Below are 24,575 nucleotides of genomic sequence, written 5' to 3'. Positions count from 1 at the left end.
ATATTTGAATTTTGAATTATGCCCTCTGACGTCATCAAAATATAACTCAGATTAATAATAATAAAAATAATTATATGTCTAAAGTATAAAGTATAATCGGATAGAATCTTGTCAAATCAATAGAAAACTCACAAGAGATCTTTGATTTCACATCTCAATATAATTGGCATCATAGAGAATGGATATAACATTGACACGTAGGTGGATAATATAATTTTTTTGCAATGATGCCAAGTGGATGAATCCGGTGTGATTTAAACTTTAAAGTAGTCTCTCATTTATTTTTTAATAATAATAACAATATATATTGACACGTTCGGTTAACACGACACAAAATTGGAGACAAAAATAGCATGTTACTGTTTAGCCCTAACATGCATGTCCCCGAGTTGTTAACAGGTTGACCTTTTAAGGACCTGTTATATTTCGTGTCTTAACTAGTGAATCCGTTAAAACTATTAAGAACACATTTAACCCATTAATATTATCATGTTAACCCGTTTGTAATATACCCTGCTAAGACCACATTCTTATTTAATATAAAAGGAACGTTAAAAACTAATGATGAATTTACAACATCAAGCCAAGACACTACACCAATTATTGTGTTCAATTTTATTCTAAAAAACTATTATATACTTTTTAATTATGATTTTTAGATGTAAATTGTATTGAATTGTAGGGGTTTTTATCATATAATTTTACTTCAAATTTTATTTTATTTTTAAAAATATATTAATAGGTTTAGCGGGTTTAAACGACATTACAAGAATGAAGACTTTAGCGGCAAATCTTTTGTGACACTTCGTAATTTAGTCACAAATAATACCCTTTTTGTGATCAAAAAAATAATTTGACACTATTGTGTGGGATAATTGTGATAATTTTTTTTGTCATGGATAATACGGTAATTGTGATAAGTAAGTATTTGTTACGAATAAGTTGTCACTATTAGTAGAATAATAGTGTCGTAACATACATTGTCACTATTTGTTGTCACTAAATGTATGTGCATTTTGACGACATTATAATTATAGCGGGAACGAGTGAAATTGTGACAAAATATAATGCGGACACAAATTTTTGTACTTTTTCTAACAAATTGTTGTTGGTCACTGTTGTTTATAATATTTGTAACAACCTTTTTTGTCAATAAAAATACAATTAGTTAGTACCAATAGAAATGAGAAACAATTGTGGGAAAAAAATACTATTGTCACTAATATTATCATTTTTTGTAAAAAAAATTGTTACAAATATTTGTGACGCTTTATAATTCTTAACAAAAATTACTAAATTGTGACAATATTTGTGTTGATTTAAAGTTTTGTCACTAATTTATGATAATTGTGACGAGTAATTAGTTGTTACAATGACTTTGTTCACTATCACTTATTTACTAATTTGCTACATCAATTTTTTGGAAATAATAATATATATGTAGTACCAACAATATATTTCAAAAAGATTTATTAAAATTAACCATTCAAACTCAAAATATGAAAAGTAAGGAATTAAAAAGTTATAAATAAAAAATGCATATAATACTCAATCATCATCATCATCATCACCAGCTTCATCATCATCATCATTAAGGAGATCATAGAAATCACGAGACTTTGTCTTGACAACAACTTGTCAATTAGACTCCTTAATATTATTTACATAGTAAACTTGCTCAGCTTGAGAAGCTAAAATATATGGTTCATCGATTTTCAGCTTTCGTGTAATAATAACCATAGGAAACTCAGATTTGCCAACTTTGAACTCAATGACTACCATAAGTTTGATTAAAAAGTGATCGAATTAATTTATCAAAAACATTTAATTTTGACAGGATTTTGAAATAAATAATTTTATATTGTGTGCATTTACATTATATTTTCCCTCCCTACTCGTTAGAAGATGGATTTAGAGATATTATATAATATTTACAATTGTAACTTATGGAATTTAGTTCTATTTTTATTGTATTTTTTTTATATTTAATTTGTATCTTTGTGATAACTTTTTGCCTTTGTATAATTATAGTGAGATTTATAATATAGATTGATTTGTGACTCGTATCAAATTTTGAATATAAATTCTATACTATTATTGCGGTATCTTAAAGAGCCAATACTGGCACCTCCCATATGAGAGTGCAACTTGGTGCCACTAGACCACAAGGTGAACTTTAATTTATAGTGAGTTATGTATATGTAATACATATTTTGTGATGATTTAGTTATGAAAAATGTTTTAAAAGATAGTTTTTTTTTTTTGAATTATCTAGTCAATTTAGTTTAGAAGTTCTATTGTGTGTCATCGTATTCAAATTAATCTAGAAAAAACTTGAAATTGATCTAACTAAAAGAAAAAATATTTATAAATTTGATATCAATAGAGAAGATGAGAGATGTAAAATGTGTTTTATATTCAAACTATTTTATCAAATTAATTATATTTCATATTTTGTTATAAACATATTTTATCATGTTTTAAACTGTTCTAATTTATTGCTTTCAATAATGAATATTTCATGCTATGCTGTTATTTATAAGTTTTGTTTTATAATTTTTTATTAATAATTACTTTATTATTTATTATAATAACAATGTGATTGTGTATAAGTTTGTATGTTTCAATTAATAGGAGAGAATTACGTCATCTAAAAGACTTGTACTTGCCAAGTCAAGGCATTATTAATTGTCCCACTCTATCGCAAACTATTTTGCGTACAATGGTCCACAATGCGTTGTGGACCATGGTCATGACTGATACTGTAGCTGTGTTGAATTGATACTGCAGTTGTGTTGAACTGATACTGCAGTTGTGTTGAAAGGGAACTGCAGTTGCGCTGAACAGAGGTCGTTTCATCAGTTCAACACAACTGCAGTCCAGATGGATGAAACGGCCTCTGTTCCGCGCAACTGTAGTTTTCTTTCAACACAACTGCAATATCAGTTCAACACAACTGCAGTATCAGTTCAACACAACTGTAGTATAGTATCAGCTACGATGCATGGTACACGGTATAACGACTGCCACTCTATATGATCTTTGTTGTGCTAAAAGTCAACACGTGCCTTAAGTAGCCGGGTTTTATTTGTTTCTTCATGGGTCTAGTTATCATTTTTGGGCTTCCTTAGCATAAGGGTTGTTATACGGTGGACCATGGTTCACAATGCATTGTGGACCATGGTCACAAAATTATAAGGGTCGTTATACGGTGGACCATGGTTCACAATGCATTGTGGACCATGGTCACAAAATGATGTTGTTTCAGTAAGTAGGGGAAACGGCTGTCGTAAGTCGTAACGGAGCTCTGTAACTGATACTACAGTTCACCTCAAAAGATACTGCTTCACATTTGTTTTTATATTATCGAATGAAACTGTAGTTATATCGAAATGAAATTGTAGTTGTGTTGAAATGAAACTGAATAACAGTTTCACATTTTTTAGTGTATATTGTCCAATGAAACTGTAGTTATATCGAAATGATATTGTAGTTGTGTTGAAAGGAAACTGAATAACAGTTTCACATATTTGAGTGTATAATGCCAAATGAAAGTGCAGTTATATAAAAAAGGAACTACAGTTGTGTTGAAATTTAACTGCAGTGTATATAAACTGAAAGTGAACAGTGTGGAACGGAGGCCGTTTCAGCCGTTTGTTTTCATTAATCAAAACGACGTCGTTTTGATGTGCGGTCCACGGTAAAATTTGCGCTTAGCATAACAAAACGGTTAATAATATATAGACTACTAGACTTATTACTCTATTATAATCCAATCTTTATACCATGGACCAAGGTTCATAGTACACTGTGGATCCTAATGTATATGTTTATGTGTCATTTAAAAAAAAAACATGTGTATGTGCCTTATGTTTTGATTTTTATGTTGTGTTATAAAATTTTCTACCGTATAAATTTTGTACTTGAAACAAATTAGTAATTGCCTTATGTATGATATGAATTTTTGTGTTTTGTGTTGTGAAATTATGTGTCAATGAACACAAATTATATACCTAAATCAGATTTGAAAAATAAGTAAATACGAGTATATAACATATGTATGTGTTTTGTGTTGTGATTTTTCGTATCTTATGTTATGAAATTATGTACCTTACGAATATGAATTTTGTACCTCGTCACTTCAATCCATGGTCCATAATGCTATATAGATCCTGATTCATAATATAAATTGCCATTATAATCGAAACACCTCAATTTCATTATATTTATGATTGAAATATAATATTTTTCTAAACTAAATTTAACACAATTTCCGATTACATTAATTAGGATCTGAAGTCATACATATTTCTTGAAGTTTACTTTTTTTTTTTTTTTTTTTTTAAGAAAACATATTAATTCATTAAATCAGCCGAAAGACAATCAACCAGAAAAGGGGGTGGACAATCAAACCATTCCCCGCAACCTGACTCAAAAACGGCCTCCCTAGCAACAGCATAGGCAACCCGATTCGCAGATCGCTTAGCAAAATATAAGTCAACATCACTAATCGTGAATGCTACCTCTTTCACATCGTCAATAATAAAACCAAAACTAGAAGTAAACGAGTCTCAACGTAAAGCAATGAAGTTTACTTTTAAAAATCTCATTAATTTCAGTGTTAAGATTAGTGTGAGATTTAAGACTACGTAACCTTAACCCATAATATGATTGAAATGTCCCATCTTTTGTACTATCAATTTTGAAAATATTTTAATTTGTTTGGAATATATAAATATCTTTGTGCACTATCAATTTTGAAAATATTTTTATCATAGATTATTTTCTTATCAACTATTAGATAGATAAGTATTAAATTTTAGTATTTTAAATTTATATTTAAATGGTATTTTGGGTAATAGAAATAATAAATATTGTTGTATTTATGAAAAATTGAATATTTTTAATATCTCAATATAGTAAGATGATAATTATTTGCCATTGACCTTGTGGTCTAGTGGCATCCGGTAGTGGCATTTGGTTGCACCCAATGTTGGAGGGGGCAGGTTTGAGCCTCAAAGCTTCAGTAGCTTGAGAAAGCAAAAAAAAAGATTGATAATTATTTACAAATAAAATAAATTTTTTTAAAAATTGATGTTGTCATGTGCCAATTTTTTTTTAAGAATATTAACAAGTATTTGCCTAGGGATCAGGCTTTGCCCTAAAACCCTTTTTTTTTTAAATTGAAAATTAAAAATGTATATATTTTGTGTATATATATGCACAAAATCATTAATATATGAAGAAGTGTGAATAAAAGATGTAGTGACATTTTTTAGAAGTGTAAAAAAATTTCGATCCAGACTTTTTTTGAGAAGAAAAGCTTAATTCATTGAATCGGAAACAAGACAATCAACAAGGAAAATATGAGAAGTGTCAAACCACTCCCCGCAACCTGACTCAAAAAATGCCTCCCTAGCAACAGTGTGGGCGGCACAATTCGCAGACCGCTTCACAAACGCAAATTCGAGATCATTTATCAAGGATGCCAAATCTTTAATATCATCCACAATCAAACCAAAAACTGAATGAAAAGAACTACAAGATTAAGCATTAAATAAAATCTGAGAGTCAGTTTCCACATCCACACTACCCATGCCGGTATCCTTCAACCAGCTAAGCGCCTCTCGCATGCTAACCGCCTCCCCCACTTTTACGTCAAACAAACCCGACAGCTGGATATTCAGTTCTTTGCCGCAAGGAACCTACCGTCCTCATCTCTCAACACCCAACCCAGCCCAATCACATTACTACTATGACTTAGGCTCGCGTCCGTGTTCAACTTTATTCTGCCACGCATGGGTTTATTCCATTTCGCGTCATGCTGCCGTCTACTCTCCCCATGAGTTTCCACTTGAGGTTGCTCATTCGCACTTCTCCAGTTAGCCAAGAATGATGCTGCACGATTAACAACCAACTCAAGGTCAAAAGGGATCCCATTCCAAATACATTCATTCCTACTATTCCACAACCCCCAGCAAGACATTACCAGTCTATCAAGTTTCTCATCACTCAAGCACCGTAAACACTCAAAAAACCAGCTGGAAATATTAGAACTTTGAGTAGCACCTACAATCACCCCCAATCTTGACCAAAACTTTCTCGCTTCTCCACAGGCAACAAACAAATGCATCGCATTCTCCTCCGTAGCCCTACACATGTGACAGATAATCGAGCAGTTAACATGCCTGGCCAACAAAGCATCACGTGTAGGGAGGTAAAGGGAGGCTAACTACCAACAGAAGAACTTGACCTTGGGAGGTACATGCAACGCCCATAGCCTATTCCAAGGGCGATTATCCACAATTTGACGTGAAAGACGGCGGTAACAAGACTTAACCGTATACACACCTTTGTGAACCCAATGCCAAACCCAACCATCAGAAGGTTTACGCCTGCTAATAGGAATATTATAAATTAAATTAGCATCGCGAGGTTCAAATATGTCATTAACACATTCCATGTCCCAACACGTACCGTGAGTATCCATGAGCGACGCAACCGGGGCATAGAAGATAGACTCATGCAGCACTGACTGAACATACGGATTATCGTCATCTGGTAACCAAGCATCACTACCAATAACCGTATTCCGTCCATCCCCGATACAACGACGACACCCATCCCGCATAACATCCTGGACTTTTATACACTACTAATGGCTGCCTTGTTCTCTGTCAATGTAAATTATTTATATAAAAAAAAAAAAACCAACAACAACAAAAACAAAAATTAAGGGGTGTATTCAATCATGACTTTTGTAAATTTTTAAAGGCTTTTTAAATGGTAGAATTTAGGTATGAAGAAAATATAGGATAATTATTAAAAAATAATTTATTGAATTTAGGTATAAGGTATATAAAGTTTAAATAGAGAGAAAACCAACATATAAAAAGAAAATTTTGAAATCTTGGGGTTGAAGGTTGGATTTCAACTATTTATATTTGAGAATGAAAAGTCTATAAAAGTCTTAAAATTAAAAAGTCTACACAAATTAACGTTTTGAATATCACATGACTTTTAAAGACTTTTTAAAAGTATTAATCGAATAGTGCGAATACCACTCAATTTTTATAGACTTTTTAAAAATCTTGATTGAATTCCGCCTAACTTAGACTTCTTAAAAATTTGAATTGAATATTTCCAAACTTTTAAAGTTTATAAAAGTTTTAAAAGTCTAAAAGTCATGATTGAATGTCCCTAAGCTAAAATTGAAAAATTTAATGACTCGATCTGAATCTCTTTGTGACAAATTTTACCACTAGCCTAAATTAAAAAATGAGACTCAATTTACTCTCGTATGACAAATTGTAATTATGTGACTAATTGAGCTACTCATGTTCGGTCTAAAATCCTCTCTTATATATACGCAGTACTGATTTCGTGCTTTTCTGGCGGGTGGTTGGATCTTTCATTCTTATGTTGTCGGTACTTGACTACTAAGTACTAGGTAGTGAGATGAATTGACTTCATAACTAATCAACCAATAACATTCATACCAGTTGATTACTCTTTGTCTCTGTCGTTCTTGCCCATTCTTGCACACTACCCTTTCCCCGTGTCGACTAGCCGGCAGAAATTTTTTGTTTTTCCCTTCTCCGGAAGCATCAAGAAAGCGATTTCTTCCCTTCAAAAAAAACCCCAAAGAGATGTTTTCTGATGTTTTTATATTTAAGACAAAAAAGTTGCTGATTTTGTTTTGCATGTTTAATATTTAAATGATTTTGTCTTGACAGTCGGCCCCAAAGATTCCTCCTTTATATACTTCATGCCAATTCTTCACCGCACCGTACTGGTTCTGGCGGTGATGTATAAATATGGCGGTGGTTCATGAGAGCTAGTGGGTTCTTTCTCTCTCTTCATTTGCCATGGAAGTTGTGCTTGTTATTCTGGTTTTGCAGCTTGTGTTTGTTGACCAAGGGGTCCATGGAAGGGGGTTTTCAAGTAAAGATTCGTATGTGTCTGCAATTGGGGACCCAGGAATGAATAACCCAAATTCCAGATTTGGATTGGAGGCTTGGAACTTTTGCAATGAAGTGGGAGAAGAAGCTCCAAACATGGGTAGCCCCAGGCTGGCTGACTGTGCTGATCTTTATTGCCCTGCTCATATGCATCTAGGTTCAGTTCAGTTCTACCCTCTTGTTCTTTGGCCATCAGTTTTTTAAATTTTTTATTTTAAATGCTACTGTTTGTTTATGGTGGAAGTAGAATTATATATATTTGCATTCTCCCCTCTGTTTTGGAATATATCATTTAGTGATTAATGCATCTGATAATTTGATGGACCTAATTGTTATGATTATTTGGTGTTTATATCACTTGGATTCATCTCAAGGAAAAAAAAAAACTGATTTGGAGGAATTGGAATGAGGATGTTAGGTGATTGCAGTGTTTTAGGGGTTTAATATGGTTGGTATATGAAGAATTATCTCACACACTTAGAAAGATTGCAGTGTTTTAGGGGTTTAATATGGTTGGTATATGAAGAATTATCTCACACGTTTAGAAAGATTGTTGTGTGGAGACCAGTAAAGGGCCAAGTCTAGCAATTGGTGGTTAGAGGATTGTTAGGCAGACGCCGGTGAAGGATCAAGTCTAGCATCTTGCCTTTTGAAAATGTGGTGGTATAAGGAAATAAAGTTGCGCCTTCGCTACGAGTTATAAATTTTGGCGTGAAGGCTTGATTCACTGTGCAGTTAAGACTAGCAGGGGCTAGAAGGGGGAATTGTTCGGCGGAGGCCTGCATGCACTTTACCGGGAAAAAAATGAACTGATGGGTCACTTATCTTTTAAGGAAATGTTGTTGAACTATTTGCGGGAATTAAACGATTTTCAAATGTAATTTACTCTTTTTTTGCTGAAAATGCTATTCTGTTTGATATCTTTGTAGTGTGAAATATGCTTGACTGATAATATTGTTTTGACTAAATTATCTTTGAGAAAAAATCATAAAGAATGAGCATTAAGCTAGCTAGAATTTACCTTTTGTCAGTGGAAAGTATTTTTCATTCCCCAAGTCAAGCATAATTTATTCAGGTATGAGAAATATTGTAGAAAATTTTCCTGTCCAGACTGGAATATTCATTCCAAGAAGAAAACACGATTCTCACTTTACGAAACAGTAACTTGTTATCTGGGATAAACCAAACTGTAACTGATATCGTAAGGAATAGACTCTTGGATTCAGGTGTTTTTGGATGGAATATAATGGTTTCTCTTGTGAATTCTAACAATGTGAAATTTGGAGTTCTCCTTTTGTCTGTTATTTGTTTATTAGTGCTGCAGATAAAGCTTAGTTTCCATATTCACAAGGCCAAAAGCCCAAAACCCTTAGGTATGTCTTGATAATACTAGCTAGGCTCTTTTCTAGTTCGATCATTTACTTCCATCAACATTTCAAGATGATCATGGCTTCTCTGTAGTGTCTACCAATCACGCACAATTCTGTTGAGTGTGATGTAGTGTGTAAAGTAAAATCTTATAAATCCATTTTGGTTTATGCTGCAATGAACAAGATAATTTCGACAGGTAAGTTTCTCAAGAACGAATGCAAATGTGGTGTATATCATAACGTGAATGAATTAGACAATTTGTTAAGCGTTGGGAATGACTTTCCGGGAGATGGTTTCATTTCATACATGGACCCTGATCTTTATGCGGTGGAAAAGGAGAAGTACCTTGGATCTCTTTGTGAAGTGAAAACTTCTGATGAACCCTGGCAATTTTGGATGATTATGCTGAAAAACGGAAACTTTGACAAGACCACAACTCTTTGCCCCGAAAATGGAAGGAAAGTGGAAAAAATCGTGACAGACAGAAATTTCCCGTGTTTTGGTAAGGGCTGCATGAATCAACCGCTTGTCTTCCATAACTACTCAAGGAAAGTTTGCTCTGAGCACCATGCATCATTGACGGGCGGGTTTTACGGAACATATGACCTCGATGCCAATTTAAGCGCAGGGATACAGGGAAACTCTTTCTTTGCAGTTTCGTGGAGTAAGAACGTAAGCACGGGTAGTTGGATTCTCTCGCACAAATTGACAACATCTTCCAAGTACCCTTGGCTTATGTTGTACCTAAGATCTGATGCAACAAAAGGTTTCAACGGAGGATATCACTATAGCAGCCGTGGAATCATGCGAAAGGTCTGTCTGTACATCAAATCTTAAATTCTTATGTTGTTTAAAGGCTAACCACAATAAGATTGCTGAACTGTATGATTGATTGTATTTACTATTTACTATTTACTGCAGTTGCCCGAGTCGCCAAACTTTAAGGTGAAATTGACACTTGACATTAAACAAGGAGGAGGGCCGAATAGCCAATTTTATCTTCTCGACATAGGCAGCTGCTGGAAAAATAATGGAGATCCATGTGATGGAGATGTCATAACAGACGTGACGCGATACAGTGAGATGATCATCAACCCAGCTACCACAAGTTGGTGCCGTGCAGACAACCTTAAATCGTGTCCGCCCTATCACACTAGTGCTACTGGGGAGATAATATACAGAAATGATACATCTCGGTTCCCTTACTCAGCATACCATCTCTATTGCGCTCCAGGAAACGCACAGTACTTGGAGAAGCCATACGATATTTGCGACCCATATAGCAACCCACAGGCGCAAGAACTGGTGCAAATTCTACCTCACCCGGAGTGGGCGGTCCATGGCTATCCTGAAAAACAAGGAGATGGGTGGGTTGGCGATACAAGAACTTGGGAGCTTGATGCAGGAGCCCTGTCTAGTCGGCTATACTTTTACCAGGTAACTTCCGCTGAACTTGGGGTTGTTTGGTTAGCATGAATTGTAATTCATTTGCAATGAAATTCAGTAGAGGTGAAAACTACATTGTTTGGTTGGAGGGAATTAGAATTCATATCCCCTATATGAACCAATTCAGCATAGAAAGGAAAGGAAAGGAAAAAAAAAAAAAATGACCTTTTTGCCCTTGATTATTATTGCAATGAAATTCAAAATGACCTTTTTGCCCTTGATTATTATTGCAATGAAATTCAGTAGAGGTGAAAACTACTTGATTATTATTGCAATGAAATTCAGTAGAGGTGAAAACTACATTGTTTGGTTGGAGGGAATTGCAATTCCCTCAATTCAATGAATTAGAATTCATACCCCCTATATGAACCAATTCAGCATAGAAAGGAAAGGAAAGGAAAAAAAAAAAAAACAAAATGACCTTTTTGCCCTTGATTATTATTGCAATGAAATTCAGTAGAGGTGAAAACTACATTGTTTGGTTGGAGGGAATTGCAATTCCCTCAATTCAATGAATTAGAATTCATTCCCCCCTATATGAACCAATTCAGCATAGAAAGGAAAGGAAAAAAAAGAAAAAGAAAATGACCTTTTTGCCCTTGATGATTATTATTATTATTACACAAAGGTATTTTAGTCTTTATATCACCCCTTCGTTTCACATTCTCAATAATTATATTCCTTCCTACCGAGTTTATGCTGAAAGGTTGAATTGTATACTTGAAACAGGATCCGGGAACGAAACCGGCAAGGCGCATATGGTTTTCCCTTAATGTTGGTACAGAAATATATGTTACTGGAAAAGGGGCTGCAGCTGCTACTGCTGAATGGTCTGTTAGTGATTTTGATGTGTTAATTCCTGATGAAAACAGCCATCACAGTATAGCCTCATTGTAAATTTGTAATGTCTTAATAAAATGCTTGTATTTATTATTGTTTGAAAAGAACTCTCTCTTACACTTTCATATTGATTAGTTGTGCCATGCACTTATTGGGATCACAATGGATCTCAATTCTCAACCCCCATCCAAGCCCCCACAAAAATGTTTAAAACTCAAACATCTTTCAATTCAACTACAAGTGGACTGATTTCATGAAAAAATATGCTAAGAAATGGAAAGGGGGGTTTCCAAAAGAATGATGATAACAAGATGCCAGAATATTTTAGTGTTTCATGGTAAGAATATCAAGGCTGAATTTTAATAAATGTACCATACTAGAGGTCGGTTACATGTAGATTCCTTATTAATCGGTTACATGTAGATTCTTTATTAATTTAAGTTGGCAGTTGAGAATTTTCACTATTAATCTATAAAAATAAATAATTTTTTAATAAGAAAGTGATAATTGTAGGGGCACATTAGAATAAGATTGTTACACCATAGATCATAGTTTACTTTGCAAATTGAATTGTAAGGTGAACCACGTTAAATTCTTGTTTTTATCAACTTAATTTTTTGCTGTACAAATAAAATTAATATATAAAAATTAAAAAAAAAAGTATATATATATATATATATATCATTAAATTTCAAATGACACCATATTGATATTTTTTTTTTAAAGTTAACATACGATTTTATATTAAGTCACTATGTCTAATGTCGCCAACTACTATACAGTGTGATGGCGCCTCTGTTATCATTCCAAATAGGTGGTCATAGGATTGAATCCCGATGGTAGGGACATGGGTTGAAAAAGTACCTAATTTTAATAAAGTATAGAATAGATATTACCTTCATTGTGTTGAAAAAAAGTACCTAACTTTCGAAAATTATTAAGTCACTACGTCAAGTTCATTTTCAAAATACAATTAATGGCATGTTTGGTTGGATGTAGTTTGGGGGGAATTGCAATTCATTGAATTGCAATTCAGTGAATTTCCAAATTACAGTGTTTGGTTGGAGGGAATTGCAATTCTGCAGAATTGCAATTCCCTCCAAATGAGGAATTGCAATTCATGGGGTACCCCCCATGAATTGCAATTCGGTGGAGAGGAGGGGCAATTTGTTGGTGTAAAGACAATTTTGCCCCTCCTCCCATACCCTTTGTTTTTTTTTTTAATTTGAAAGAATTATTATTATTATTATTATTATTTTGAAAGGATTATTATTATTATTATTATTATTATTATTATTATTATTTGAATGAATTATTATTATTACTCATTATTATTATTTGAAAGAATTATTATTATTATTATTGTTGTTGTTGTTGTTGTTGTTATTATTATTATTATTATTATTATTATTACTACTACTACTACAATTACTACAACATCTACCACAACATAAGGGCATTTTAATCATTTTGTCGTTTATTACTTTTCAATTCCTTGTACTCCTATTTCTGCATACCAAACACTGTAATTTCAATTCCTACTTTATTCATTGAATTGCAATTCCACCGAATTACAATTCTTTTCCCCCCTAATTCCCTCCTCCCAACCAAACGCCCTGATAATGGCTAAAGTGTCATTCCGCACCATGAACTATATTGGATTATTCATGCCGCACCTTGAACTTTCATAACATCCGTTTCGATACACAAACCATTAATTTTTTTTTTCATCTAGCATTTTTCACAGGTTACCAGGTTACTATGATGACATGGCACAGGTAATTAGCTTATGTGGATCTTCTTTTTAAGTCAACCCAAAATTTTTAAGTAAACCCCAAAAATCAACGCCTCACGCTGCCCCTCACCTATGCCTTCACCCGGACCCGTGCTCACTAGACCAAATTAACACAGCCCTTCCACAATCCAATGCTCCTCCCCTCCCTTGCAGCAGTGTGCGCCGAGCCCATCGACGACTTGCCTAGGGGTGACCGCTGTTCGGAACCGCTGGTTCACGGTTCCAAGGTTACACAAACCAGAACCGGAACCTTATATAAAGGTTCCGGTTCCGATTCAATCGGAATTTTTTTTTCTTTTAGTATATATAATTATATATAATATGTTTTGTTATTATAAAAACATATTATAAATTTTTTTAATTATTATTTTGGCTACTGCCTACTGGCAGTAGCTAAATATAATTTTTTTTATATATAATTTAGCTACTGCCAGTAGCTAAATGCTTAAATATAAGAAATTTTTTATTATTATTATTATTTTACGATTCTGGTACCGGTTATTGGCCTGGAAAAGGTTCAGAAGAAAACAAAAAAAGAAGAAAAAAAAAAGAAGAAAAAAAAAAGTCCAAGTCAGCATAGATTACCTATAACTTGTAGGTAACCTGTAAAAATTGCTAGATGAAAAAAAAATTAATGGTTTGTGTATCGAAATGGACGTTATGAAAGTTTAAGGTGCGCCATGAATAATCCAATATAGTTAATGGTGCGAGATGACACTTTAGCATTTTATAATTGTAATGCAACTACGTTATCTCAAATATATCCATTAATGTAGCATTGCAGGTTCATTTTTATAATATTGAAAGTTCATATTTACAATAAAAATACAACTACAATATAAACAAATGAACCTAAAATATGTTCGTTAAATACTAGAGATTCATTTTTAAAATACAAAAGGTTTATTTTTACAATATTGCAAATCCATCAATAAACATCTAAGATCAAAATATATTAATGAGTATCATTCAAAAGATATAAGTAGGATATTTTAATAATATATATTTTAACATTGATTAATACAAAAGAGAAAAAAAGAAATAATGTGTAAATTATGGTAAGTAAATTAATATCATTTTAATAAATCTACAGTATTATTATAATAAACCATTATCAGTGATACTTTATAATCAAATTACAATATTATAGTAATGAATCATGGTCCATAATACAAGATGAACCATGTTCAATGATATCATTTGACCTTAGAGTTAAACTAATCTTATAAAGCAAATACTCAATAATAAATACACTAGGTTAAAGTAGGACTCAAGTAAAATTGAATTCAAACTACTTCCATTCATATGAGATATACCCAGAAGACTGAAAAGAGTCATGCTACATTCTTTTATAAATCACTACATTACAAAGTGAATACAATATTATTTAGTAATTTTAGTTAAAAAGAGTAGCATTTTTCTACCCAAATATACTAACTCAAAGATAGTTAATGCTGAAATGCCCTTTAACAACTTCAATAATCTCTTTGAGAAGGCGAAGAGGGGAAATGCCCTTTAACAACTTCAATAATCTCTTTGAGAAGGCGAATAGGGGAAATGCCCTTTAACAACTTCTATAATCTCTTTGAGAAGACGAATAGGGAAAATGCCCTTTAACAACTTCTATAATCTCTTTGAGAAGGCGAATAGGAGAAAGTTATCCCATAAGTGTCCGGACTCCCCAGCAATCTCCTACTGATCAGGATTCATGGCCAAGCTGTTGCCCCAAAGACCGGGTATCCTTAACAGATTTCAACTTTCATGACTACCATCCTATTGTCTTAATTGACCAACACCCTTTGTGGGATCTAAATTAACACAATGTTAGACACTGTAACCCGTGACTACCATCCTATTGTCTTAATTGACCAACACCCTTTGTGGGATCTAAATTAACACAATGTTAGACACTGTAACCCGACTTCCGATTCATCCCGCATCGCCAATTCTGAATACCAAAAATGACCAACTTAGAGCCTTCATGCAAAAGAGAGCCACCACCATAAAGATTCTAAACATGATGCAAAACTTCTGAATTGACATTTTCTTGAAAATAAATCATTCTACCAATTCAAGAACTGCATCCTACTTTTATTTTCCACATAACATATATACCTCCTTCAGAAATCCAAGAATGCAGTGAATCAGAAAAGTAAAGTTAAAATGCAGTGAATCTAAGTGTTGAACACAAAAAAAAAAAATTGTTTACTATTTCAAGTGAATATTAACTGAACATTGTCTACCACAAGCACCTTCAAAAATACTTTTAGATATAGGAAACCATGGTTCTGAACACAGGTATACAATTGCATGACGAAATTCAAGGAAGCAACTGACTTAGAGCTATGGGAACCCTCAGTTCATAGGCAATTCAACGTGTTCACTTGAAGCATTTTGCATCCAAAAGCTCCTCCCCCTCAAAAGGCTCATGATCCTCAATCATCTGGTTAACCCGCTCCTTCTGAGCTTCATCACTGATGTCAGCTTCCTTCCAGTCATAGAGCTCCATGTCATAGACTTCATCCATAACGAACTTGGGAATTTCTTTCCCTCGGAAAAGCCACAGCCCCTTCACTTTGAATGGGGGTTGTGAACCAATCACCAACATCTTACCAAAAGCATACTTGCGTGCTAAATCCATTCTCTGCAGAAAACCACCGACCTTGTTCAAAGTCACAAAGGAAACAGTGTTCTCATCATTGTACTTGTAATCACAAAACCAGAGAGAGTATCCCTCAGGATCATACATATCCCAAAAACCTGTTTACCAATCAGAAAGGTAAAGTTAAGTAAACAAAATTGTGTTGTAACAAATTACACTCATTTGCAAAGATGATGATGAAAGCACACCTTTAATAGCAACCTCACGGAAGTTGGTTTTAGTGTTAGAGTAGAGTCTCTTCCACTCATCCAGAATCATTTTGCTTGGAGGCAAAAGATCAAGAGGATTCTTTGGCTTTGGTTTGGGTGCCTCCTCTTCCTCCACTTCTTCCTTAGGTTTTGCCTCTTCCTTCTTAGCCTCTTTCTTTGGTTCCTCTTTCTTGGGTTTTGCAGATTCTTTTGGCTGTGCAGGCTTCTTTGACGGAGGAGGTGGAACCGATTCTGCTTGTTTAACCTCACCCAATATTTTGCAGAAATTTGGCTGCTTCACCATAGTCCAGAAATATCTCTCCACATGGGGGAATTCCTTGGTAAAGGCCTTAGTCATGATCATCTTAAATCCAATACTAAGGTTGCAAGTCATAACGATGTCAGCAAGTGTGACAGAGTGTCCAACCAAATAAGTGTTAGAGGCAAGGTGGGTGTTCAAGGCCTCTAGTGCTCTCTTCAGTGCAGCAACTGCAGCCTCCTCAGCCTATATAGACAATAACAAATAGAAGATTTTTGAGATTACTGCAATTGCAGAAAGTTCCTGTGAATTGGCAATTGCTGAAGGGCATAAGGAATGGAGAGAAGCAGCCTTTCATACCAGAGGCAAATGTACACTATAACCAAGTCGGGGGTACAGCCACCGGCCAATACTTCCATCAATCTCAGTAGCTGAAAAATCACTCCATTGCTCAATATGGGCCTATCCAAGAATGATCAATAAACAAAGCAAGTCATGGAAAGGCCCATTTATTAGAGTGATCAAACAACCAATGCACTGCAGTCAACTAAGAACTTACATATTCGATCAATGAAGATCCAAAAAGAGGATTGTCAGGCTTCAACTTAGCAACTACAAGTAGGTGGTGACAGAACATCAGAATATGGATTCGATGGTAACTCCAGGATATCAAAACAAATCACTAAGAAAACAACACTCACCATAACGTGCAATGGCATTGCTCTCAAATACTGGTCCTTCAGGTGTTTCAAGCACAGGAACCTTAAAATGGAAAACAAAGAAAAATATTAAACAAATGATACAAAATAGATGTAAATTTGGTTTTCCTTATAGATTAATATACTACCTTTCCAATTGGATTCATCTTAAGAAACTCAGGAGTCTTGTTTGATACACCCATCTGGAAGTCCTTCACCAATTCTACTTTAACACCAGTGTATTCTGCAGCGATGAGTGCCTTGAATGCATTTTTGTTTGTATTGGATGAATGCAGAATCTATAAAATAGAACAATGAAAAAGTTACTTAGCAATATGTAAAAATAACATACTATCAACACTTTCAAAATAGGGGACGAAGTATAATCACAAAATAATCAGCAAATAGCAGATCATTGCAACTAGACTTAAAAGTATGTGCCAACACAGAAATACATAGAGTACTCAAAAATCATGTATTTCCATTTGGTAATCTAAAATTCAAAAATTGGTACCAAAGGGCAATACTCTGTGTCCCAGTTAAAATCAATGTGCACAGATTTCAACCTAATGAGTTTATAAAGAACCATAAATGATAAAGGACATTAGATAACTTCCAAGTTTAAAGATGGTAATAGCAACTTCAACCAAACAGAGCAATCTCAATCGAAGGAATTTAACATGAAAATCTATGCAGGTAACTTATGATACAGGCCTTATAATCTTATGTAGCTCTTTCTCAGTTCCCCAGTAAGTATAGTTAATGAAAGGTGCTACTTTTACCCTAGAATAAATAGTAAATACCACAAACACAGCATTTCTTGCAGCATTCCATGAAATGGTATAAATTCAAGGCATCATACCAAAAAATAAACATAAAGCACCACCAACTTAAGCTTATTAACAGAAAGAGAAATCAGTACAGTATTGCATTTATCAACTATATGCAAAATTTAGGGGGAAAAAGCGACAATTTTGAATGGAAGAATCTAAGTAAAAAAGAATTAACTATCAGATCACGCCCCAGATCTAAGTAAAAACAATAACCCAGCACAAAAACAGAGAAATAAGCAACTCACCAGAGCCATGGCTTCAGATTAGAGAGAGGCCGCTGTGGATTCAGAAGGCCTCTACCGTTATAAGGGGCGGAGTGTTAGGGTTTCTTTAGAGGGACTTGTGATGGTGTTGCTATCACAGTTATAAAGTGTGTGCTTGGGAGAGTATTTTTTGGGTACCGAAAATGTAGGGGAATATGCCGGGCAGGGGCTTTGTGAGGAAGGGCGATTTCGGAATAGTCAAGTTACTTAGGTTTTTTTTATATAGGCTCATTTAGGAGCTTATAGTTTACTAGTATTGTACCCGTGCGATGCACGGATGATATTAATACAACTATATAATAAAAGCCTGAAACACCTTAATATAATTTGAGGATGCATCAAAGTTGATAGAATAATGATTCATCAGCACCTTGATTAACATAAAAAATATGTTACAAATTATTGAATACTTCATGATACACCACATTGGTAGTGTAATTACAATTCTCTCCGTCTTCATTGCCTATTAAAATTTTTAAACCTTTTGGGTTACTAACTCTTGATGCAGCAACATAAAGCTGGCCGTGGACAAACACTAGCTTCTTTAAAAGCAACCCCACATGTGACAATGTTTGACCTTGACTTTTGTTTATAGTCATTGCATATGACAACATCAAAGGGAATTGTCTTCTTTGAAATTTGAACGGCAATCGTATATCAGTAGGTGTCATGGACATTCTTGGAATGAGTACTATTTCACCAGCATTGTTCCCAGAAACGATCTTTGCTTCAACTACATGATCTGATAACCTTGTAATGACCAGCCTTGTTCCATTACATAGTCCAAGTGAATGATCTATGTTCCTCAAAAGCATTACAGGAGATCCCACCTTTAAAGTCAACGTATGGTTAGGTATTCCTGAAGCTTTAAGACCATTGAGAAATTCCGAAGTGTGCATGTCAGCTAACATCCCATTACCTGAATCAGAGCTACAAACTGTGTCGCAACTTAGGTAAGTCTTGCTCTCGGCAATATGCAGGTCACTCATATATTCATTAATTGAATGGACTACATCAAGCGTGGGCTCCAGAATTGCTCGACTTTTCATGTATTCATTGTGACACGATAATTCCTTAAACATGGGAAAGATATTGTCAACAATTGTTGCTATATTGTCACCACGGGATGACAATAACATCTCCGAAGGGATTTCGACGTCTGAATACCCATCATTGGGTCTTCCCAATTGACCATCACCAATTTTCGCTAACCAAGTTGCGAACTCTTGAACTTGTTGCATATTCACTCCAGGTTCCCGTGTATTAAGACGGAGATTCTTTGTTAACCTCAATACTTTGCATGATTCCCACAAGTAAGAAGAGTTTATTGTTGCTTGAACAATATCTTGCCTTGACCCTTTTGGGATCACTGAAGAATCTGTCTGAAATCACCCCCAAATACAACTGTCTTACCTCCAAATGTTTTACTGTGACTGAGCGCATCTTTAAACCTCATGATATCGCGCATTGTTCTATCAAGAGCTTCGAAGCAGTGTTTGTGCATCATGGGTGCTTCATCCCATATAATTAGCTTTGCCATGGTAATAAGTTCAGCAAGATGGCTTCCTTGAGTAATGTTGCACGTAGAATCTTCATTCAAAACAATGGGAATTGCAAACCGCGAGTGGGCTGTTCTTCCACCTGGTAATAGCAATGAGGCGATACCACTTGATGCAACATTTAATACAATGTCTCCCTTTGATCTGATCTTTGCCGAAATTGCCTTCCACACAAATGTTTTCCCTGTACCGCCATATCCATACACAAAATACATACCACCATGTTGTTGCAAGACATCTTTTATGATTGTATCATAAACAACTTTTTGTTCATCAGTTAATTGCTTTTCCATTTGTTGGCTTTCATGGTGTAATGCATTGCGATCATACGACAGTTCATCGAATAGCAGGCGATTGTCAGCCAGAAATGCGTCTTGAAAGTTTGGAAGTGGCATCTGAGGAAAGTCTTTTAAAGACTTATTGTAGGTTTGTAACAATCGCTCTATTTCAATCAATGCGAAATTCTTCTTTTCTTCCTCAGATAAGCACAAACCTGTGTGTGAACATTTTTAAAATCAGCGGTCAGCAAATGTTGTCATACATAGGAAGAAATTTTAAGTTCCAAATAAAAAAGAAAGTATTTTTATCCGTACCTTCATCCTGCATTGCTAACCACTTGTTATACTGTGCATCCTCAGCTAAGTAGTGCCATACTTCATTCTACACATTTTCCGGCTTATTGACCATTTTGGATGTAAGTAAAATGACAAAGAGTTTACGCATTGATTTGGCAGTGGACCAGTGACTTGCTTCAGTAATTGCGTCAATGTATTCTTTATCATCGTCTAACAACCCCCTTGCATAACATGCATCTCGAAAACTTGTGTATGTGACACCCTGAAAGGACTTGATGTCTTCAAAATTGGTTGGACCTCGAACAACATTGAGCAGACATCTCAAGTAATATATCTCACCGCTTCCTGGAGGCACGTAAAATATCCGACCAATTGAGAATCCCCTTTTCCTTGGATGCCACTGTCTGAGGTCTTTCTTCCACACAAACTTCGTTGGCATGTCAATGTAAGCTAACTGTTTAGCAGCCTCATATGTCTTGTTAGCGTCAAACCAAGCAGTGAACATGCTATGACTTATTGTCGGCCTATTAAGCACGTTTTGTATCTTGTCATCATCCTCGAATATAACAGACTGGCATTCCGGCAGGTGAAAGCTTAGTCTTTCAACAGAAGGGTGTCTGAAATGCACATCGAAGCTAAGTAGTCGCCATGCAGCTTCGCATGCTGATATGTAGCGATAATCGTAATACATACCGATCTCGTCCACAGCATCGGTTGACCCATCAGCAGTTGTACTCCTATAAAACTCTGCTGTTACCCTATCATTCCCTTTGTTGACATATTTGAAGAGGTATTTGATCGACCGTGGACCATTCAACATTATTGTGCGCCTTGTACTTGAGAAGTAGATATCTATTGTGTGGTACGACATACCTACTATCTAATTGGACACCATTCTTCAGGACAGTCCTACCATTGTCACGACGACGGTAGATTGGGTAGCCATCATCGTCCCAAGAAGATACACCCACAAATCTCTTCGGGAAGTGTTTTGAACATTTCTTGTTCACCATACATGGCGAGTTAGGTTTGTAAAGTCCACATGGTCCATGAATCATAAACTCTTCCACAGCATTGTAATACTCTTTGTCCACTTCTTTGTCTGGGATTTCAGCAGAAATGAAACTGTCCATACATGATGCTGTAGACAATGTAGTGGTTCTTTCTAGGAAGATAAGAATGTGTGCATGTGGTAAACCACGCTTCTGGAATTCAATAGTATAAACAACTGCAAAGAAAGAAATTAAAGTACAAAATGTTTTAAGGAATTGAATATACCATAATGAACAATGGTTACTAAGTAATATGGCATACCTGTAGTTACGACACCAAAGAGATTTCCCGTGCGTATCTCCTTAACCAATGAATCCAACTTCATTTGAAAGACCCGACAAACAATGTCAGGCCTATCCTCTGCATTTAAGTTGCACTTCTTCATGTATCTCTGTATTTCAGGCCACTTCGGGTTACATGTGAATGTGATGAAAAGATTTGGATAACCCTTGTGTCTACAAATGGCCATGGCATCTTGGTAATTTTGGATCATGTATCTAGCTCCGCAAGTGAAACTTGAAGGTAGTATGATTCGCTTCCCTTGATTGGATGTATCAACTTATCCTCTAGTCAATGCATCAGACATGCCTTTATAAGCTTCGCATCTTAAAGCCTTCTGATTGTTACGAATGTATAATAGTCTGCTCGATTCCACCATGGTGTAAGCATCAACCAGGAACTGTTGAAAAAGCCTCTTGGCATATAGCATTGTTGATACTTCGTTAAACCTATCATGTATCTTGTATGTGAAGAACTCACATTGTGATACACGAACTCTGCCACCACTGCCTTCATTCTTCGTTATATTAAATTGAATATCCTCCCTATAGCCATCTTCTCCGTAGGGGAACAAAATAGGATATTGCAGTGGCAAATATGCTGGGTTAAGCTCGTTTATTCTCTTAAGAGCACCTGCTTTAGTTTCGACCAAAATATCCCGGTGTCCTAAACTGGGATCTAGATCACCAACAACTAAAGCTGCAACCTCTGATGCAGTGGGCAGGTTGTATGTTCGTGCATCCCCGGCCCTCTTACCAATCAATCTCATCTTATACTCAATGTTAGGATTGGTTTGCATTTGTGCTTTGGCCAAACGAAAAGACTTAACCAAGACATTGTGATCATCTAGGTCTTGCTTAATAGCTTCAACTATGTCGACATGTAATTTTGCATTAAATTTGCTGCTCCTATTATACAAAAGATGTTAACTTATATATAAACTGTGGTATACATTAAACAAATAGGCAAAAATAAATAGAGTAGTACGAAATAACAAATAGTAGTAATAGTATTACCCGAATGAGTTAATGCGATTCTCCACCTCATTTTCAGTGTCATGTATGTATAGTTGGGCAAATTTAGGTGGATTACCCTCCTCCAGGGTTAGGCCTCCCATTAAATGAAAATTTCTGGCCATTTATCCTAAACATTGGCGGGCAAGTACCGTTGTTTATGGATTTGTCAACCTTTGCTCCTAATGAGGTGAAGGAAAAGATGTTATTGTACTTCCGAATGTTCTTCAAGAATTCATTCCTTTTATCCCCACCAAAAAAGAATAAATCCAATATTCTTTTTGGAGGAAGAAGAGCTTTTGGTAGCTTAATCTTCCCGTGGCCACAACAAGTTGAATATTTGATTACAACAATTCGAAGCTTCTTGTTGATTCGTTCTTCGTACCAAAACATTGCATTGCAGTGTTCACAAATGTTCGCAGGGTCACCAATATCATTGTATTTGACTGTAGAAAAAATAACATTTAGGTGTAATATGACATTGAACAATATTCTACGTTTCAATTTAATACACACAATGTCGCAAATCAAAACATGATATTAAAATGAATTATCTTACCTTGTAATTGTTGTGGAACTTGATCATGTAGTTGAGAAACATCTACGAACTCATGTAATAGATTACGATTGATTTCGTTGTTATGACCTTGCGTGTTTTCCATACTATGAAGTGGACTCGCTCTTACAAAACTACAATTACTCAATATTTGACCTGTACCACGATTCCACATATTTTCGCAAGTTGTCATGTTCAAAACTTGTCTATAGTCTCTTTTAGCTTTTTGAACTGCCATAATAAAGGAAAAATAATTAGTAAAATTTATTGATATCAGGGAATATAACATATAAGATTCATTCCGAATATATTACTAACCGTTAGTAACATCACTCAAAGGTAATCTCACAAATTCCCTGTCTTGTGTATCTATATCTACAATCAAAATCATATTCAATGTGGGTATAACAACACAACAAATCATTAAAACCACGTGAGATTGACGAGTTAAACTTCAAATGGGTTTAGAAAAAAAATACAGAATGGTATATCAAATGCCATACTTAATTTAAATATTGAAGCGTATATGCACCTAGTATACATGTGAGTTACTGTATTTCTATACATGTGATACATAAAGCATTTTTAATTAGTCACAATTGTCACCCTCTAAAATTGAATCACACGGGTATAAAAATAAGTTCACTAACCTTTAGTGAAAGCACTGCTCCTTTTTGCAGTTGGTGTTATAAATGTCTGTCCCTACAATGTTGAGGTCACTCCAGAAAATGATGAATCATACAATCTTTGACTATAGTTCCCTTTGGATTGTTGAACTGCCATAAGTTGGAAATAATTTATGCAAAATTAGTTGGTAGCAGTAAGTCGAGCCCGCCAAATTCATTCAGAATATATTACTAACCGTTAGTAACATCACTCAACGGGAAATTCTCAAATTCCACTGGTTGTGAACATTTATCTGCAATCACAATTATATTCCATGTGGGTTATAATATATTACGAAATCATTATGACCACTTAGAGATTGATGTGAATCAAATATTCATGTGTCTTAAAAAAAATCTCAATACCATACTTAATTTAAATATTTGAAGCCTACTTGCACCTAGGGGTGTAAACGAGTCGAGCCACTCGCGAGCCGCTCGCGAGCTACTCGGTCAAAGCTCGGCTCGAACTCGGTCAACTTCGAGCTCGAGCCGAGCTCGAGCCGGCTCGTTAAATAATCGAGTCGAGCTCGAGCCTAAATATTTTAGGCTCGTGGCT

General features: G+C 35.0%; 4 protein-coding genes and 1 pseudogene across 4 annotated transcripts; 1 reads left to right on the top strand and 4 right to left on the bottom strand.

The window, feature by feature from the left end:
• Positions 1 to 4,355: 4,355 nt before the first annotated feature.
• Positions 4,356 to 6,631, bottom strand: LOC116016073. Its single transcript, XM_031256236.1, has 5 exons — positions 6,478 to 6,631; positions 6,254 to 6,395; positions 5,710 to 6,152; positions 5,383 to 5,524; positions 4,356 to 4,554 (listed from the first exon to the last, which is right to left on the bottom strand). The coding sequence occupies exons 1-5, from the start codon at positions 6,629 to 6,631 to the stop codon at positions 4,356 to 4,358; spliced, it is 1,080 nt and encodes a 359-aa protein (XP_031112096.1).
• Positions 6,632 to 7,481: 850 nt separating this feature from the next.
• LOC116017794 lies at positions 7,482 to 11,747 on the top strand. The gene is made up of 4 exons (XM_031258431.1): positions 7,482 to 8,118; positions 9,529 to 10,145; positions 10,254 to 10,769; positions 11,508 to 11,747. The coding sequence occupies exons 1-4, from the start codon at positions 7,869 to 7,871 to the stop codon at positions 11,673 to 11,675; spliced, it is 1,551 nt and encodes a 516-aa protein (XP_031114291.1). The 5' UTR covers positions 7,482 to 7,868; the 3' UTR covers positions 11,676 to 11,747.
• A 3,847-nt stretch (positions 11,748 to 15,594) lies between these two features.
• LOC116017273 (elongation factor 1-gamma 2-like) lies at positions 15,595 to 18,433 on the bottom strand. Its single transcript, XM_031257820.1, has 7 exons — positions 18,299 to 18,433; positions 17,370 to 17,519; positions 17,224 to 17,284; positions 17,082 to 17,134; positions 16,883 to 16,984; positions 16,264 to 16,768; positions 15,595 to 16,173 (listed from the first exon to the last, which is right to left on the bottom strand). The coding sequence occupies exons 1-7, from the start codon at positions 18,305 to 18,307 to the stop codon at positions 15,794 to 15,796; spliced, it is 1,260 nt and encodes a 419-aa protein (XP_031113680.1). The 5' UTR covers positions 18,308 to 18,433; the 3' UTR covers positions 15,595 to 15,793.
• Positions 18,434 to 18,708: 275 nt separating this feature from the next.
• Positions 18,709 to 20,481, bottom strand: LOC116016071 (annotated as a pseudogene).
• A 54-nt stretch (positions 20,482 to 20,535) lies between these two features.
• LOC116016070 lies at positions 20,536 to 21,972 on the bottom strand. Its single transcript, XM_031256235.1, has 3 exons — positions 21,765 to 21,972; positions 21,324 to 21,678; positions 20,536 to 21,208 (listed from the first exon to the last, which is right to left on the bottom strand). Exons 1-3 carry the CDS (start codon positions 21,970 to 21,972, stop codon positions 20,536 to 20,538), a joined length of 1,236 nt encoding a protein of 411 aa, XP_031112095.1.
• Positions 21,973 to 24,575: the final 2,603 nt, after the last annotated feature.

The sequence above is a fragment of the Ipomoea triloba genome, chromosome 4, assembly GCF_003576645.1.
Source record: "Ipomoea triloba cultivar NCNSP0323 chromosome 4, ASM357664v1".
NCBI classification, from domain to species: domain Eukaryota; kingdom Viridiplantae; phylum Streptophyta; class Magnoliopsida; order Solanales; family Convolvulaceae; genus Ipomoea; species Ipomoea triloba.
The sequence above is the reverse complement of the archived record's forward strand: the minus strand, read 5'-3'. Positions and strand labels throughout refer to the sequence as shown.

Coding starts and splice junctions, on each gene's coding strand:
- LOC116017273 (XM_031257820.1), bottom strand. Junction 17,285..17,369: donor AGATGAATCCAATTGGAAAG/GTAGTATATTAA, acceptor TTCCATTTTAAG/GTTCCTGTGCTTGAAACACC. Junction 17,135..17,223: donor CAATGCCATTGCACGTTATG/GTGAGTGTTGTT, acceptor ACCTACTTGTAG/TTGCTAAGTTGAAGCCTGAC.
- LOC116016070 (XM_031256235.1), bottom strand. CDS start 21,972: ATGGCCATTTGTAGACACAAGGGTTATCCAAATCTTTTCATCACATTC. Junction 21,679..21,764: donor CTTTGGTGTCGTAACTACAG/GTATGCCATATT, acceptor CTTTCTTTGCAG/TTGTTTATACTATTGAATTC. Junction 21,209..21,323: donor GGTGTCCAATTAGATAGTAG/GTATGTCGTACC, acceptor AGGGAATGATAG/GGTAACAGCAGAGTTTTATA.
- LOC116017794 (XM_031258431.1), top strand. CDS start 7,869: ATGGAAGTTGTGCTTGTTATTCTGGTTTTGCAGCTTGTGTTTGTTGAC. Junction 8,119..9,528: donor CCCTGCTCATATGCATCTAG/GTTCAGTTCAGT, acceptor TAATTTCGACAG/GTAAGTTTCTCAAGAACGAA. Junction 10,146..10,253: donor GCCGTGGAATCATGCGAAAG/GTCTGTCTGTAC, acceptor TATTTACTGCAG/TTGCCCGAGTCGCCAAACTT.
- LOC116016073 (XM_031256236.1), bottom strand. CDS start 6,631: ATGCGGGATGGGTGTCGTCGTTGTATCGGGGATGGACGGAATACGGTT. Junction 6,396..6,477: donor GTCGCTCATGGATACTCACG/GTACGTGTTGGG, acceptor TCCTATTAGCAG/GCGTAAACCTTCTGATGGTT. Junction 6,153..6,253: donor CGTTGCATGTACCTCCCAAG/GTCAAGTTCTTC, acceptor TCACATGTGTAG/GGCTACGGAGGAGAATGCGA.